The sequence below is a fragment of the Pithys albifrons genome, chromosome 4 (genome assembly GCF_047495875.1).
Source record: "Pithys albifrons albifrons isolate INPA30051 chromosome 4, PitAlb_v1, whole genome shotgun sequence".
Lineage (NCBI taxonomy): Eukaryota > Metazoa > Chordata > Aves > Passeriformes > Thamnophilidae > Pithys > Pithys albifrons.
The window spans coordinates 41452702-41471199 of NC_092461.1; the positions used below are offsets into that span (position 1 = coordinate 41452702).

An 18498-nucleotide genomic window follows, 5' to 3' on the forward strand; every position below is an offset into this window, starting at 1 on the left:
ATGGCTGAGGGGTTGGAACTAGATGCTCTTTAAAGTCTTTTCCAACTCAAACCATTCTGTGATTCTGTGAATATGTGCAAGTACTGAAATCCAGGATTCTAGGAAATGTGACTTGACTTTCTAGTGCATACCAGCCATCAAACATTGGCTGTGTTCAAGTCCAACATTAAACAAGTATGTAAACAATATATACGGTGCTTACAGCAGTTCTGTCTTGCACAAAGGCTACAAGTCCAAATGTTAATACAGAATATGCCATTTAAATGGAAAACAAAGAAGATTTGTGATTCATCACAATATGAACACTAGCTTTTCATTATAGTTGTTCTGTAAAATTCATACAGTCATCAAATTTTGTATGATACAGTTGAAATAGCACAGATTGAATTCCAGAGTTGCTTTCACATAATAACCTCCAGGCTCTTACAAGAATTGCATGAATGACTTCACTTAGCAATGCTACTGCTTGACAAAGTCTTGAACTGCACCATATGATTAAGTATTGGATTTCTGTATGGCATCTCTGCAGCCATGTAAACTCAGTCTTGAAAATAAGATCCCTGTTTTCATTGCTGTCTGGTTTTCATTTCCATTGATGAACAAAATTAATGGTTAAATTTACCACCTTTGTAAATTTAACTTGGTTACTGTTGTGGTTTGCAGATTTTCCTGTATTCCAGAATTCTTCACTCAACTTCACAGCAAATCCCCTGGCCCTGTGTCCTTTTACATGCATACAAAACCTTTGTTATTACCTCTGTTCAGTCCTGGTGAGACACAGTTCACCCTCCCTGCTTGGATTCATGGATGCGAGAAGCGATGAGGAGGAGGGTGGGTGCTGTATTTTCACCAGACTGTGGGGGTGTGGGTGTGGTGCTTCCAGGAGCAGGCAGTCTGTGTACACACACCATGTGTGTCCTGGGCACCTCAGACCATCAGCCTGCACTCTGGGTTTTTAGCAGAGCCCAGGACAAAAAATTTCTCTCCGGGATATGCTAGGGATGTAGATGTGCATTTAGCCCTTCAAACTCAGCATTCTGAAAGGCGCAAGCTGGTTCTGAACCATGTAGGTTCAGGGAGAATGTGGTTCCTACAGCCAGTGGATGTGTGGCAGGCAGGGAGAGTGCCATGTGCCTGAATAGGAAATTGTAGAGGATTACAAACAGCAGTCTGCTGCAGTCTGAATGTTTTTCATATTTTTCATCCAAGCAGAGGGGATTGCAGAACCTTTAAGATTCAGAGTAGGTTTTTTTAAAAATCATTGGTTTTAGCTGTTTTAGCAGTGTTGTGGTGGACTGTGCTGTTAACTTAAAAATTGCTATCTTATGTGTGGATTATTCACTTTTTAAAAGTGGAGACAAATTAATACCAGTGTTTAAAGTACTGTGACTGCATTCAGTTCAAGATGCTTTGTATTCTGTTTAAGGAAGTAGGAGTGGCGCTTAAGAACCACCTTGACCAACTGATGTGTAAATTCTTAGAGGTCTTAGGAAATTCTCTAATTTGTTTGCTTTTTTTTTTAATCCAGAAAATATTCCTCATCAAAAACACTTCAAGCACCAGAATAAGGAAATAAAACTAGACCTGGCTGCTACTGCAGCCTTAAAGCAAAGCCACTGTATTGCCCATACATTTCTTAAAACACTTTGGATTTTTTCCAGACCTAAAGATTTTCGATGGAAGTAACAGCAATAATGAAGAAGTGCCATCAGGAGTGTCTCTCCTCCTTGACAGAGAAGTCTTCTAATGTGGAAGCATCTGTGCATCTCAGTCAACCCTTCTATACTGAATGTTTCTGATGGCTGTTAACAAACTTGATTTGGCAAGATTATAAAAACTACTGTATTTCAAACAGGTAAAAATAGATATTATCTTGTTATTACCACCTGTACTCTGCATTGTATGATCTTATTTGTTAGTGACATTTGGTTTGATACTATTATTAAAGAATTGATACCTTTTTAATGAATATTTGTATCTCATAGAAATACATTGATTACTGATATGTACATTGATTACTGATATGAAGTATCTCAGATGAAAAACTTGAATTTCGAGCAGCAAGAGCGTTGAATAGTTACGGTCAACAGCCCTGATTTTTCATCCTCAGGCTTTGCCATATATTGATGCAGTGTGCTGTAAAGAACAAAATGACAATTACTATTATTTTTAATAACCTTACTTTTTTTTCAGACTCTTGTTAAGTCTTCTCTGCCCCTGAATCATTAGTGTGCTGAATGACAACAGCAAGGCTGACTCTCAACTTTGTGTAGCTGCTGAATGGCATTAAATGTATTCCTAATACTGTTTCATTTTTAATGTGGAGATGTTACACAATTGTCAGTGGGAGACTCAGTATCCATGAGGTTCTGTCTGCCTTGGAAAGTAAACAGGCAGAGCACTGCTGCAGCCCAGCGTGGCTTCTGGGGGTGGCACACTCTGGACTCCGGTGCTGGGTACCAAGCACAACACCCATTTGGGGCTGTGCAGGGTGTTTTCTGAAGTGACCCTTCCTCACTGGGAGAAGGTTCTGCTGACAACCCAGCAAGTATTATATTAGTTTTGCTAAAGAGCTGTTAAAATAACAGGCAGTGAAGGCAGGTAACAGAGAGATACTCTTCCTTTCCTTCTCCCTTAAGCACAACTCTGATTTTGATTCACAGGAGTACACTGTACTTACTTTAATGAACATATTACAGAACAAAGCAGCAACATTTTTATTCTCAAGAAACTGAACTTCAGTGTTGAATGAAGCAAAAATAGTACTTTGCTTTTGCAAGCTACTTCCCTGAAATTCCTTACTGCTTTTCTTCATGGAAAACCCTCAAGCCAAAGCTGTTGTGTAAAGAAGGGAAGAACCTGTTGTTTTCTGTGTTGTATAAGATGCTGACATGTTACTGTGAAATTTGACAATGTTTAGTGAGGAGAATTTGAGTTTTCTACCTTTGTTTCATACATACATCATATGGGAAGAAAAGCATTGGTATATTTCATTTAATGAAATAATTGGTATGGGGCATTTCTCTGCCATGCAGGTGGGCTTAGCCTACAAAACATTCCTATCCAGTGAATGTGCAGCTTTGATTTCCAAGTCAGTAACATTTTGTTAACTATTTTTAAAAGTACTAGGTTGCAGGAACTGTTTTTTCCTGTCTAAGGACACAGTACAAAGGGTTTACTGGCAAAATCTGGGTGGCATCAGCTGTTCATCATGTGCCGAATACTCCAGTCAGCAAGTTCAGTTTCTTAGGTGGTCTGGAAAAAATACGAGACAGTCTGGATTATTCAGAGACTGAATTTTGGAGGAAATCTTAACTGTCTGTGTCTTACTTTGTCAAACATAGAAATCCTGAATAATATTTTTATAATTTGGTAGTGCCCACCAGTTAGTTTCTTTTTATTTAACAAGGTGTGCCCAACAAGTAACCATTTGACCAATGACAACCAGAAGCATTCTAGTCAGCAGGGTGCAAGTAAATGGGAGTGTAGACATAAAGTTAAATCAACTGTAACAGGAGGCTCAGAGTCTTTCTGAGACAACACAGACAAAATAGCTTGAAGGCTGATTTTCTATCAGTGACCTTCTCAGTCACTTCCACAGGACCTGCAGGTCAGCATGTCTCAGGGAAGACTCCAGATGATGTCAATACAACACGTAGGCAGGAGTGTGCCACCCAGGGAGGGCAGAGGGAGTTCGCGTTTGGGGTAAATTAACAAGAGTGTTCACAGCCAAGTGCCAGCAGGAAAATGAATCCTGTGACACAGGCACTACCTGTATTTAGTTTTATTGTTTCTGAATGTCAGCTGTGTATGCCAGGCTCTACCTGCACATGTGCACAGAGAGTCATGCTCACTTGGAACCTCTGTTCTGTAAACCAGGGTTAAGCTGCTGAAGGATAAAGTCTATAAACTACGTTACGGTTTTCTGCCCTCCTCTACTTCGAATGCAAGTGCAGGTGAGGAAATGACATTCAAGTCAAATTCCATCAACTTTTATCGCTTTTCTCCAAGAAAGTAGTAGGAGTCAGGGATGAAAGAAAGAATGGGAAAACAGAAACACAAAGCCTATAAAGGTATCCAGACCCCAGTCCGAGCTTGCCCTGGGATACACTCAGTGTGGATATTAGTCACATGTACAAATGGTGTGTGTTACTAATGAAGTTCAATTCTAGGCAAGATAATTGGAGATTCCACACTAAACGTACCTGTTCATCTCTTCTTTCTGGTGAGCTAAGGGAGCTGCTGGTGGCCAGAGGTGAAACATGGCAGATTTTTCTTTACTAAGCAGGGACAGACCTCCCCCAGTCAGGGATGAGCAGGAAGACAGTCCTGGGATGCACAGGCCAGCCTCTCCCTTTCTGTATAAGGCTGAATTAAATTTGCTCCAAACCTATGCTTTCAACTTAAATGGCCTTTTTGAGCTAAATCTTGCTTTGATGCCAGTCTCCAGTGCTGTTTAAAGCTGTTTATTGAGTCACTTTGTAACTTTGTTTGTGGAAAATGAATTGCTGTATGCTCAAGTGGTTGGGCTGCCATTTTTTCTTCCTCGCCTCATTCACTGATCCAAGTTGCCATCCCAACTGCACCTGCCAGTCTTTTGACTTGGCATGTCACTATGCAAAATCTCCCATCCACAGATGATAGAACCACATCAGTTACTCTCTTCATTTGTCCATGTATAATTTTAAAAATAAGGCTAAATAATGTTTATAGTAAGTCCCTAAATACTTTAAAATAACTGTTGCCCAAAAATGTTGAAAAGGGGGAATGTATTTCCTTCTCATTGCATTCTGTCCCCTAATCCAATGCAATTGTTCCAAGTTAAAAATCAAACAAATACAGAATTACTGTATAACAGCTTGCCACTTTTATTTGCATACAAAACAGAAATGAAAGAGGTTCACAATAAATTATGAGTGTGCTCCCACGGAACATTCTTGTGTATTTATATCATATGAGTTAAAAAACCAATAGCCTGTTAATGTAAGAATTCTTTGCTAAAGGGTCATAAGCCAGGTTCAAGGAAACCTAATTATGATTGTTCTCCAGTGAATTTAGTTGGGTTACTCTGCTAGTAAAGCAATTCATCCAAAACCAACAGAACACAATCAACTAGGAAAAAATGGATAACAAAACATTAAGTTTTCTGAATGGTTCTATGTACACCAACTAGCTGGACACATGTTCTTATACAGTTTGAGTAGTGAACGGAACAGTACTCCAGAGAAAAATCTACAAGTGACCTTTTGTCATCATCTAGCACCAACCCACTAACAACTAAGCTTCTGGCATGCAAGATAATTACCATTATTTGTTGTGTCAACCAATCATATACACTTTTTTCCTCCTTTAACACAAGAGCCTGTAAACATCTTCCATGACAGGTGAGGCACCTGGACAAAAGGCCAAACACAGATGCGCATAAAATGTTTCCCTTTTTTACACAGTTCATTGAGAGGGGTTTTTTCCATTTGCCTTTGCGTGTGCTGGAGTCTTGGTGCTCCTTTTGGCTATCCTCCTGGCGAAGCGACTGATTCCTGGGGATCTCAGCTCAACGGCTTCCATCTCTTCTTGAACAGGAGTAAACTCTGGTTGAGCAAGATGAGGTGATGGATAGGACTGGGAGTATGGGGATGGTAAGGGGTAGGACCCGTGAACTACATACGGCTGTTGCTCACCATCATAAAGGTCCTCAGGGTCATAGATTTGGTAGGAGTTATGTGGCAACTGCACTACTGGGATGTCTTGATCAGTTGGCTCACCGTATCCACCTTAACCCACCACCACCAAGAGTATTCATACGGTTAACACAGGAGAAGGGGAGTAGAAAATTAAAGCATTCATTAGGAAATTGACACTTTATATATAGCTATATTTCTATATCATGTGTGTGAGTATATATATAATCTTTAAATACACATCTTTTATTCACATAAAGGAACAATGAAAATATTTAACAAAATTAATAAGCTGGAGCAATCAGAAACCCACCAACAGACAGCCAAGTTAGTTGGAAACCACCACCAGAATTTATCAAATGTCCAGTTGTAATACTGTGCTCATTATACACTGCACACTCTGCCTCCTTTAGCTTATTCCAATTGTGGGCTAGAATACATGATTTAACAGGCAAAAATGGGTCAGGCAATAATTTTTAGCAATGCCAGGAAGCCAAGTGCATGTACAGCAGCTGTAAGTTCATTAGTGGTAGTCAATATCGTTGCTGGAAAGCACAGAGCAGTTCAGCATCCATCTCTGACCTTCAGCCCAATGAGACCTGAACCAGAGTGAGCCTTTCACCTTCTGGATTGGTAGCCATTGTAAGGGATTGGGCCTTAAAACAGGAAATAAACAACGGGGAGGGGAAGTAAGGAGAAAAGGATAGGAAGAGACGACAACAAAAACATTCAGGTAAGTAAAACATACAAATCAGCTCAGGGGCAGATTAAACCATAAACATCAGACAAATATGCTTTATGTGTAACATTTGTAGTAATAAGAGCTTTACTAACAAATTTCAGTTTTAGGCTGGGTGACATAATTTTTGGTAATTGTGTTAACTTCCTCCCATGGCTTCTCCATGCTATAACGAGAGGGGTAAGTAAGATACAGCGAAGATGTAAAAAGAATAATTTTCTCCAGATGGCTTCACTGGTTAATGATGGACACGTGCATCCCTGAGCCAGGTTACACGACTATGAGTTTAGTAAGGGTCATGCTCTCATGCCACTCAGAGGCACACAGAAGGGGAAGTTCAGCAACACATTTGAGAAGCTACAAATGGAAAAACTCTGCTGTCACAAACATTAAGTGGTGGAGGTTCAACATACACACCATTGAGATGGAGCAGGCTCATACAACTGCACAAAGACGTACAGGACAAAACCCACTAGGCAGAATCTGTTCTATAGGCTGGGATCAGATGGTGGACTCGCTGTGGTCACTATGCTGGGGTCACCGTCTCTTTGTGCTGCAGTCTCACAAACTACATCCACACTGGACACACAGGTTTTTAGGGAGCTGCCACATTTTAGCACAAGGTTCGCTGGTAGCCTCCATCTCACTTTGGCTGTTAGAAAATGCCACCCTCGCCTGTGCAAAGAGCAGCAGCCCCAACTGCTGACTACTCACCTCCCATGCCATAACCAGCGCAGGAGGACGGATCACAGTACCCTGGTGGACCAGAAGGGCCCTGTGAGCCTGGGGGTCCTGTGTGACCCGCAGGACCTCGTGGGCCTGGAGATCCTGGTGGTCCTGGGCTGCCAGTTCGACTTTCTCCTGGAGGTCCTGCATAGAAAGGGGAGATGAAACATCTGAATAGTGTCTTTCATGAAAGCAGGGATTTGAGGCTGCCTTTCCTGGCCTGGAAAACGTGGCACTGAGTGTGCTGCAAACACTTCAGGAGACAGCTTGAGTGGAGGAGCTGGGCATCCTGGCTCTGACTCCCCTTGGGCAAGCTGAGGAAAAGACTGCAGCCTCTGGCAAGGAAGATGAAGCAGCTGCCCAAGAGGAGACCCACTCCTGATGAGCCTCCTCTCTGGCCGCTGCTTTGTTTTCCTTGCCAGAGAAAGCTTTTAGCCAGAAATTTATACTAAAGTAAATGTTTCACCAAGCATCAGACTTCCAGAAAGGCAGTTTTCATGGGGGAAGGACAGTCCTGGGTGCTTGCTCAACTCTTGATTTCCCCCACTCCCTTTCCATACAGTGTCTGGGTAATGCTGTACCTTGATACCAGTGCTCTCATGGCCAGAATATCCTAATGAAGTCAGTGCAATTTTACTCCTGTTTCAACAGGACCTGGATATGACCCTCTGCTTTTGCAGGAGCTGAATATAAATCCCTATGATTAATGTGCTTAATTACTATACTTTTCTCTGTCACCTCACACTTAGGTATGACCTTGAGTCAATTAAAAAACAAATGCAATTAAGTCCAGATTACTTTTTTCCCTTACAGAACCCGTATCTGGAAAAAATACTTAAAAAATTTTAAACTGGTGTGTTTGGAAAAGCAGTTCATCATAGGGAAAAGGAAAATACTTGTGTGACAGACTACACCATCATGTGGCACATCACAACATCATATTTACGTAACAAGAAGATTATGACAGTTAAAGTGCCTGAACTGCTGAGTCTTCTGCTGCTTAAGCCTTAGAAGTGAAAGAGCTGGTCTGAGCTGCTTTGCACTTGGGTCAGAGGGGTCTAATCCAGATGCTTCAAATATAACTTTACCTGTGGATCCTGGTGGGCCTCGGGGTCCTTGTGTTCCAACACCTGGATTACCTTTTTCTCCTTTCTCGCCTGGTAAACCTAAGGAAATAGTATTTGGTCAAATTTTGATCAAAAATGTGGGCAGTGTTTATTATTTAATCAGGGTTATAGTTCCATATGTTATTTTTCATCTAAAAACAGATGGCACAGAGAGAAGGAGGTGAAAATTAAACATGACTTGGCTCTTTTTCCATTCTTTCCCTGACAACCTCTCAAGGGAAAGATGTTATTCCTGGGGTCTTAAACATTCCTGCTGCCATGGTGGTTTCATCAAGGTGGTATGCAGAGGCATCAGCCAGTTTGCAGGCTGCACTTCTGCACTTCCTGCTGAAAAGCTGCCTCTGGTCTACACCAAGGTACAACGATTGTAAGTCAGAAGAATCCTCAACCTCAAAGCTGTTTACATATTACTGTGTGGCCCAGAAAAGTCAAAACTTGTAATGCTACAGTCAATTTTTCTTCAAAGACTCACCCACTAAAGAGTGGTTCAGCACAAGATGGTTCTATGCACACATGGCAAGAGTTCTAGTGGGCCATGGCAGAATCTTTCTAAAACACAAGACTTACATCACAGTCAAAATCTGACCCCACAAATAAAGCCCAACATGCACAGCCAGTGAGTTGTGTTCCTGCACTTGCTCATGGCACGAAATTTCTATCCTTGGGTCTGATCCATGGAAATCACAAATCTAGTAAGGCACTGCCTTCTTCCAACTTTCCATCTCCTTCTGCACTACCACTATGGCATCCTATAAAAACATTTTCTATATGCAGCCACCACAATAAGCGGTGTTGAACTATAGTAGGTGTCAAGACTATAAATTCCAGACCCTGAGTTTCCACTGGTGACTTGGAAACTCTCATAAAGTCTGTGTTTGATTTGGACAGTTTAAAGACACCAAATGCAAACTGGTTTGTGGGATTTCCCCCCAATTTTCCAGACCTCCCTCCCAGCACTGGTAATTGCTCTCTCTGCTTCACAGCTTCCCGAGTTTCAGAGTCAAAGCCAATACAGAGCACCTTCATCAACACAAAGCAGAGAGAAAACAGCTGCAGCCCTGGAAGGGGCAGTAACCACAATTTCAGCTGACTCTCTTTCCCCTCAGGTACCTGCTACCTCACAGGGCAAAGCAGCAGGAGAATACTTCATTTTTCTAAGGAGTCACATAAGATTTTTTTTACTTTCATAAGGTAATTTCTGAGGAAGGAAATAAGTAAATACAAAGTCTAAGTGGGGAAAATATTGTAACTAAAACTCATCACTGGCACAGAATTGCTCAAATCAAGTTTATCAAATAAGAGTCTGCTGAACTGCAGGGGATTCAGTATCTGATGAGTTCTAGATCTTCTGTGGAAGAGGATGCTACAAGTGCCACATATCCTGTGACCAAACCATGTGGAAAACACAGGCCACACCTCTGCAACCAGTAACTCCACATTGAGTACATAATTTTTTAACCAAAGCATCATGAGCTCTTTGTCTTATTTCTCAAAGGCTCTTTGCCCCTGTCCTGGCTTAGTTAAGGTACTTCCTGTTTCCCTTTCATTTCCTTTGATTTTCCAGTTTGGGGAGGGGGGTGTGTGTGTTTTCAGATACCTAAAATTTTGCTTAGCCCTGACTTACTTTAAACATATGGAGAAACTCAACTGTTGCAAGTCTGTACCTGTGCTGCAGGCTTGTAACAAGGTAAATGTGTTCACATCACCTCTTACCACACAGAACCTGTAAAGAAAGCCTTGCCATTTGCAAAAGGCAAAGTCTGTAGGTGTGAATTGCTTTTTTTGGATAAGAAGACTGGCCCATGACAACCATCTGGAAACTACACAGATGTTTCTTACAAGGACCATTACAAGGAGCACTGCTTATCCTACTGTACGATAACATTACTTGGTGACCTCAAAGAGAACAACCACAATGTTTTCAATGCACGGCCTTCCATGCAATTGCCCCTAACACATACAGACCCACACAAAGGTATGTGAATTTCACAGAATAAAATGGCAGGAAGAAATGCTAAACATGGAACAATTCTATTCAGGCTAAGAATAATATGTTCATTCTGGAGCAAGTGATGAAGCTCTTGTACAGGACAAACATTCTTTGAAACCACATGGATATCAAGATCTTACGCAAATACCGAAGGCCAAGATACACATCTGTCTCAGGTTTCTTATAACCTAATTTCCAGTGAAGTTTACTCAAAGAGAACATAAACACTAAAGCAAGAATATCCTACTGCTAAGGCAAAACTCATGAGTTAAAATTGAGCACTCCATGGGCTTCCCTAATGGACTTACAGACTTTTAACAGACTCAGACCTCTTGGCTTGCTCCTAATAAATGACAGAACATTCAAAATTTACCAAAGTCACCTTTGCTATCATTAGAGCACAGCTTACAGAAAGCCAACCAGACAAGCCATCACTCTCCATGTGGATTACTGCAATAGTTAATGACCCTCAGGGATGAAAGTGTGTATCAAGGCTTGTCATTTGAGTTAGAGTGCCTTCAGATTCCAGGAACTGCTTTCTTATTTGTGCACTGGGCACGCTTCAGCAATACCATCAAACTGTCTCTCCCCACTCATGCTAACCACGTTTTCATGTCTTGTCCCCATTCAAAATAAGCAATGGCTCCAGATCAGCCCAGTGGAGATCACAAGCAAATGTAATCAATTATTTCCAACACTCCACTAAAGATAATTCTGATAGCATCAGTTATTAAAAACAAAACCAAGCTCATGAATTCATGCTCTAGCAAGGAAAATGCAATTTCCATGGGTTCTGCACAAAAGGAAATCTCAGGTATTGCTTATCTAATTTTGTCTTTAAAAAAATACTGTCCTGTAAGGAGAGCTGCAATTCTGAGAGGAAAATATTGCAATTAAGAAAAATTAAACTGCTACCAAAAATGTCCACTTTTAAAAAAGTTCAGCTGTGACCATAGTGCATAGTAACACAGAGTTGCAATCTTTTTTAATCCAGATGAAGCTAAAATTGGAAATAAAAATATTTAATTGACTCAACTGGCAAAAGTTGCATTTAATTCCACTGAAATTTTGCCATCACAGCTGTAAACATGTGTCTTGATAACTCGTGTTTAACTGACCCTTTAATATTAAGCCAGGAAGTAAATAAGGATCAAACTGTGCTTGAGAACAGTGACTTTCCCAGTGACAGGCTAGGTATTCATTGTACTTTAATCATAGTGGGATGGGGTGAGTCGCCATAAGTTTTATGGATCACTTCAGACCACATAAGAGCCAAAACCCAGCCAGCAGTAGAACTGTACTTTCACAGCATCTAAAAGTTAGCAGTACCTCAGAATGATTTTTACTAGAGCTTTTCCATTTTTTCTCAAAGTTGAGCGAACCACTCCTGTATTATAAAAATAATTGAAAACAAAAAAGAAAAAACCATGGTGAATCTTGGGGGTTTTTATATTATTTTGCAGAGGTTCAAGTACTTCCTGAGCACTCAGAAGCCATACACTAGTTTAAGTCCCAGTTCATAAACATAAAAATCAAAACAAAAGATACTCGAACTAGCTCAAATAAAAATAGAAGCCAGTGCTGTGAACTAGTTAAAATTACAAGGGAAAGTAAAATAGAAACTAAAATTAAAACAGAGATGAGTTGCTGTGAATAGTTAGTGTTTAGGTGTTTATATATTTATGCAAATAAGTAAGAGAGCAAGATTCTAGTAATTTATCTGGGAATATGGACTGGAGGGGCCCAGTAAAACACATTGTGGCCCCTCAGCTGGCAAAAGACACTGAGAAATAATGTGACTTGTCCTTTCTCCCTGAGGTGGTCTTTCTTGGAAGGACCAGCTCAGTGTGTTATTAGTGAGAGAACACATCCAGGAATGGGACATCCTGGACCTGGAAGTTCAAGTGGAAGTTTCTAACAACTGTAAAACGCTCTCTAAATCCCAGTCTCTTTCCAAAACATCTGATTAATGTTTGGCAGAGAGACAAGGTAAACAAGGGAAAAGGAGCTATTGGCCAGGCAAGTAAGCAGAGTTCACTGATGTCTCCCACTGATGACATTTTCCAGCAAAGCTCTCTTCGGGGCATGATTTCTAACCTGTTCCACATGCTGCTTTCCAGAGTATCTCTCTTACAGGCTGGGATTGAATGGGTGGTGGGCAGGAGAGGTGAGCAGGAAGAAACGTTTTCCCTCCTCACATACTTTTACTCTTCCCACTCTGCCAGCACCTTGCCACTCAGCTCAGAGCCAGTAACAGGTTCTTGCAGCAATCCCAATAATTTGAGGGAGAAAAGCACCACTGCTAAATAAGCAAACAGGTGTTACTTCCTTCTAATGCCTATTGTTTCTTAGTACACTCTGTAGCAATGCATTTGCTGAACTTGAAGGTGGAGCCTGACTTTCAGAGTTTTTAGTCTGGCACTGGTCTTGAACATTAAATTGACTTCATATACAACCAAAATGCTGATGACATCAGTGAAAAGAAACACATTGTTCATAAAGACTTTCAAGTGGCTGTCTGGAGTCTTTAGGACAGGACTATACATTGTGTTTGCCAAACAAGTTAAATGCAAACAATGGTTCGGAACACACTGAGGGATGCGGGCTGTCTCCATTTATCCTCCTCTCTGTAGTTATTGGAAACTTAAAAACCCTTCTATCCAGAAGCACAGCAATTTTAGTCTGCTACTTCTCTGTATGAGATGTAGTTAGGAATCAAGTGATAATTGGGAATTAACAAAAAACTTCCAATCAATACTCCACAAGAATGAATCTGGTTGAAGTAATTTTTAATTTTCATTTTTGCATTTTGGGGTTAGCTTAGAGCAATTCCTTGGAAACAGATTCTGAAATATCCCAAGGGTGCGTAGCAGAAGGTATCTTCCTGCTAAATAAAGTGATACTACATCACATATCAGTCTAAAAATTTGGTTGCTTCTGAAAAAATTAAATCCTCAAGGATTAATAAATTATTCTATACTTTTACCTACTTTCTGAAGGAGTTCCTTCCTCTTTCTTTCAGATTCTGTTCAAGGGTCCACTTACATGAATATCCTAAAATCCATTTTCACTCCAAATAAACCAGCCAATTATTTTGTCTTTAAGTTTACACATGGATTCTTGAAACAATCTCATTTTAAGCTGTAAGTATTGTAAAACACTCAGAATGTTTGGCATCATGTTTCATGAAAATCTGCAGAGAGCTCTGGCTGACTGATTGTAGTTCTGAAGGATGCTCAAATAGAATTTGCTCTCCAAGTATGAAACTCCCCACAAACACTACCTGCCAAAATCAGTCCCTTCTAACATTAGTTATCTATACAGAGAGAAAAAGAGTAATACTCTTTTCAATATGTTTTTGCCCTTTCTGTACTCCCTCTATTGCCAGTGCTGCTTCCCAGACATTATCAGCAATGGCTTAACCCGTATCATGTTTCATTTAAATGACTAGATCTAATTACTCTGGGATTTCATAGTAGTACAACAAGCCTGTCTGGGTCTCAGCACAACAAATACAATGAAAAATGCTGGACAGGTTTCCTTTTTCTAGCCTGGCATTTTGGATTCTCCATTCCTGAAGTCCTAGTTTAAACAATGCACTCCCAAGGAGCCATTGAATATATGCTAGTATTAGTGCATGTACCCTGAAATCTGCATTCAGTCTCTCCAGGTCATCCTTTTTAAAGTCCGTTCCTCACTTGCTTTCTCTTCCAATCTTCTTTTCTACTTGTCTCATTCCTTCTTCTTTCTGGACAGTGTCTGGATTTTGCTCAGTTGGAGCAGGCAGCAGCATAACTGAGGAGGGGCCAGTACCTGAAATCTTGACTCTTTTTTTCTCAAAAGGATAGCTGGAATTACAGTCTTGAGGGCAAGACTCACAGGCTCACTCAAACACTTTCTTGTCAAAGCACTATTTTAACTATGGGCATTATGGCTACTGTTAACTGGAACCACTAAGCTCCTGAACTGAACTATTCCTGAACGGAACAGCCTTCATAGCAAATAATTTTAAAATCCCAGATAGCAGATTTTGGAACATCAACACTAATTCACTCTTTTGAATATCACAATTGTCTCTCAGGTTTTTGGTCACCTCTTCATGTGACGGTACTCAAAGCACTTTCACAATTACAGATCTACTCAGTATTACCTCTGTGAGGTTAGTGCTACTCTGGGACAAAGACTGCCAGGGTTGCACAGAGAGAGCGTAAATCAAAGATGGAGCTTGTTTCTTTATGAGACAATGCTGGTGGAGGAAAGGAGAAGGGGATCTAGCCTACCCGTAAGAATACAGGAGAGAATTCTTGTAAATGTTAAGCACATTAGTTCTCTCTGACCTACCATTCTCTTGTCTCGATCCTCTCAACCTCTATAAACTAGGAATTTTTTCCCTTTTCTTATCAGTCTTGCTCCGTTCTGATGATTGTGACTCAAGAAATTTCTAGACTGACACATTTCAGGTTATCAGAAAAGCTCAATCTTTCTCCACCATGCACCTATCAGTTTTGCATTTGGCTTTCTTCAGCAGCCTCTTTGCTTATACATTTAGAGATTCATCTCACTTCAGGGCTCTACTAAGATGAAAGCATGATGGGATGGGATGTGCACAATTAGGTTCTGCCAGTCTTCAGCAGTTTAAACATTAACCCTCTGTCTGATCCTGCCAAATCACACTCAGGAAAGCCCGCATGACCTTCATGACAGAGAGTCTACAGAGCTTTCGTTATGGTCTGTGTTAAACTCACCAATCAATTTGTGAGAAAACTGTTGCTTTCAGATTTAGACAGGAGACAAAAAAGATATCAGAATATATGCGGAAAGTGAGGTATAATTTTGTATGTGTGAAGCATGAAGCCTACCTCTTTCTCCTGGTCTTCCTGGTTGACCAGGGCTTCCTGGGAACCCTTGCATGCCCGGGGATCCTTGTTCACCCTGTGGCCCTGGAGCTCCTGGCCGACCTGGCTCACCAGGAGGTCCTGCAATGGTTCGTGTTGAGACAGACTGGCTTGGAATCTGGTTCAGAATTGAATTATATCTTGCCATATGACCTATCAGGAAAAAAATGTCATTGTTTTCAAGTTGTAGTGGAAAATCTGGTTCAGCAAAGTTTGAACAGAGCACTGACGGGTTCTCAAGGCTGTGATCTGTCATGTTTTGATATTATGTGCATGAAGTTGTGCACTTGTTGGTGGAGAAATAGTGGTTTAGGTAGTACATAGAAAATGGAAAAACTATTGTGTGGAAATTTATTTCCTTACTTTGGTAAGAGTTTTGGGGTTTTTTTTATATTACTTCTATAAAAATTTAAAATTGTTACAGAGAAGCTTCTGTATACTACAATAGCTTGGAGCCAATTCCAGCTTCTCTTAGATGGCTGATGCTAATCAGCTCTACTTAGATATACATCCAGTTGAATGCAAGTCTAGTTGGAACATAAATCCTGACTGTCTAGCCTAAAACAAACAGATTCCCTTGAATACTTAGAAAAGCATCATATTTTTAAGTAATTGTGGCAGGAATAGATCCATCCTAGAGACAGAAGCATATGAACTATTGATGTACTTGCCCTGGATGAGCTGTTCACACACTTGACGAGCTACAGCACGAACCATTGCTTGGGACTGGAGGTCGCCCTGGACAAAAACAGAAGCAGTGTCATAAAACAGTTTGTTGCATCAATTCTGTGTTGAAAGCACTTAGAGCAATGAAAGACATTTATTATTGCTAAGAGATTATATCCTCATAGATGAGGAAAAAAAAGCCAAAAGAGTTTTGGGTTTTTGCTGGCTCCCATTACTGTTTTCAGCCAGTAAGCCAAGGTCTGAGAAGATAACCCTAATGAGAGATTTGGAGACATGCTTAGTGCCTCATCCTTCTCACCTCCAAAATACTAATGTAGCTATATATAAGACCATGTCTGGAAAAGAAGGAAAGTTTGCTTGACTGCAAAAAGAAAACTATTGTGCCTGTAAACACAGAGAAACATAAATTGTTGGAACAACTTTTTATGACACAGAAGGCCAGACAGGAAAAACTCCATGGCTAATGTGAACACAGACTTACCCGCTCACCCCTTTCACCCTTAGCTCCAGGAGGACCCTAGGAAAAGATTCAACACAAAATTCGTTCTTATTTTGTTCTGCTTAAAATTTTTAACACCTAAACATTGTCTCCCTTGCGGATTCACAATAAAGGGAGAAAAAACAAGCAATAACCAAGGCTTCACTCTTATGTGACAGTAACAAATACACTTCTATTTCAGTACTCAACAGAATGTTCTCCTTTGGCAATTACATGGGAACAATAATGACTTTCTCATGTGTTTGTCACACACTGAATCCGCTTGTTTAAAATGGCAGCAAGCACAGGCATGCATTTCACATGGCTGAAATTGGACTAATTATGACAAAACAGCAGTTTGAAATTTGTGACATTTGCTGCACTGAGACTCTTCATCCACTATGAACAGAGTCAGCAAAGGAATTAAAGTGCACAGAAAATGACAGATGACATTAAAGATAATGCAAAACTGTAATGATGGTAAGGACTATTATTATGGATTAGAACAAGTTGTTTGGGGCAGTTACAACTTCACCAGTGGCAGGTTTTAGGTTAGGCTACCCATTTCTCAGGAAATCCTGAAGCAAGGAAAGGTCTGCATGAATAAGTAAGGAGCTGATACATGGTTAAAGCACAGCTTATTCTATCCTGGGAAAGAACAAACTCCTACAAAGACCGCAAGGGTATTTCTAAGGCCTCTTTTCTATTACTTTACCTTTTGAAAAAAACAGTTATTAAAGCTCAGTAATTTTTCACTCATCTAACTGTTTTTACTGAACACAGCAGAGCTCTTCCAAGACTCACAGGAATATCTACACTCTAGGAAATTTGGTTCAATATCTGGAACATGTGTTTGGACAGAAACTGAATAGTTAATATGTTATGTATTGATACTAATAAATTCCATAGCTCATCAAATCTCCTTAGCAGATTTCATGATTACACTAAGAAACTATGCAGAACTCAGCATTAGGTTATTATCCTTGCTTATATATTATCAATTTAATTTCATTTCCACATAACCAAATAAAAATGCTTGCATTGGCATAAATCTCCAAACCAAACTGGATTTTGAAAAAAAAATTCTACTTTACAAATAAAGCCAGAAATACACACTGTCCCATTCTGATCTCTCTAAAAATTAAATAGAATTTTTACTGTGATATATGGGAAAAAAGTTGAGCAGGCTTTCCAATTAACCAAGGAGTCAAATGTTAAAATATGAATACACAATATTATCTGAACTGTTACAGGGAAAAAAGAGGTCAACTATAAATATTGTCTTTTACATAATTTGCATACTCATTTCATAGCTTGTATTCTTTTCTTCCAGTCAAACTGTTTTGTTCTGGAGTTTTTAAATAATAATAATAAAAAAACAAATCTGAAAGACAAACTTAATATTGGAGGTTCCTAATACTAATTTTAGGTATGGAGGATGTAATTTTCCACTCAATGAAACTGATGGTCAATTTTATAATAACAAGCTAGAAAAAGCCCTGGTCATTGGTCACCTGTTTTGATGTGGACACAAAGTAACCACAAAAATATTGTTCCTGCAATATTTTCACAGTTTGAAAATCAGAAAAATATTTTTGAAATATTCAGGTTAATAAATGGCATATTTGAATTTCCTGAGAGTTGCTTGATGTGCAAATGAAAGAATGATGAAAGTAATGACACAAAGACTACAAATGCACATAGTTATGATTTTAAATTCTGTGGTTTAAACTTGTGTTTTGATTATATAATCCTTATATTCGAAACATCATATGTAAGATCAACAAATAAATTTAGTTACAAAGAACGAACAAAGAAAGATCAATATTATGTTTCATTTAGTCACTAACTGCAAACAGATCATAAAGTATAAATATTAAGGAGTTTTGTCAAACAGTGAAGCCAGAATCAGAAACCAACTAATGCACAACAGCAGATAAAGAAATATTGATTAATTTTACTCACAGGAGCTCCAACATCACCTTGTGGCCCCTGGCTTCCAGTAACACCCGGAACACCTGGAGCACCAGGTATGCCCTACATGGAAAAAGGGAAAGAAAAGAGTGGTGATGCCAGTCAGCATCCATGAATCCTGATGGGAAAAGTTGCACAAAGCAGTAGCACACAATCAGTTGTCAGTGAAAGACAGGAGATGCCAAGAAAGAGGATGAAGAAGTT

General features: G+C 39.9%; 2 protein-coding genes across 12 annotated transcripts in view; one reads left to right on the forward strand and one right to left on the reverse strand.

Moving 5' to 3' along the window:
• MRPL13 (mitochondrial ribosomal protein L13) overlaps positions 1-1885 on the forward strand; it is a 31513-nt gene extending 29628 nt beyond the window's left edge. The window contains exon 7 of the mRNA XM_071553926.1: positions 1662-1885. Within this exon, the coding sequence (XP_071410027.1) occupies positions 1662-1686 (25 nt within the window). The 3' untranslated portion in view covers positions 1687-1885. The remainder of the gene's footprint in view (positions 1-1661) is intronic.
• A 2959-nt stretch (positions 1886-4844) lies between these two features.
• Positions 4845-18498, reverse strand: part of COL14A1 (collagen type XIV alpha 1 chain) — a 117743-nt gene continuing 104089 nt past the window's right edge. For 8 of the 11 annotated variants that reach the window (XM_071553916.1, XM_071553918.1, XM_071553917.1 and 5 more), the window contains 7 exons: positions 18286-18357; positions 16324-16359; positions 15827-15893; positions 15120-15308; positions 8232-8309; positions 7132-7287; positions 4845-5771 (listed from right to left, as the gene is read on the reverse strand). In XM_071553916.1, coding sequence (XP_071410017.1) covers positions 5449-5771; positions 7132-7287; positions 8232-8309; positions 15120-15308; positions 15827-15893; positions 16324-16359; positions 18286-18357 — 921 coding nt within the window. In that variant the 3' untranslated portion in view covers positions 4845-5448. Of the gene's footprint in view, positions 6335-7131; positions 7288-8231; positions 8310-15119; positions 15309-15826; positions 15894-16323; positions 16360-18285; positions 18358-18498 lie in introns of all 11 variants that reach the window. The other 3 variants (XM_071553915.1, XM_071553925.1, XM_071553924.1) reach the window with 3 other exon arrangements.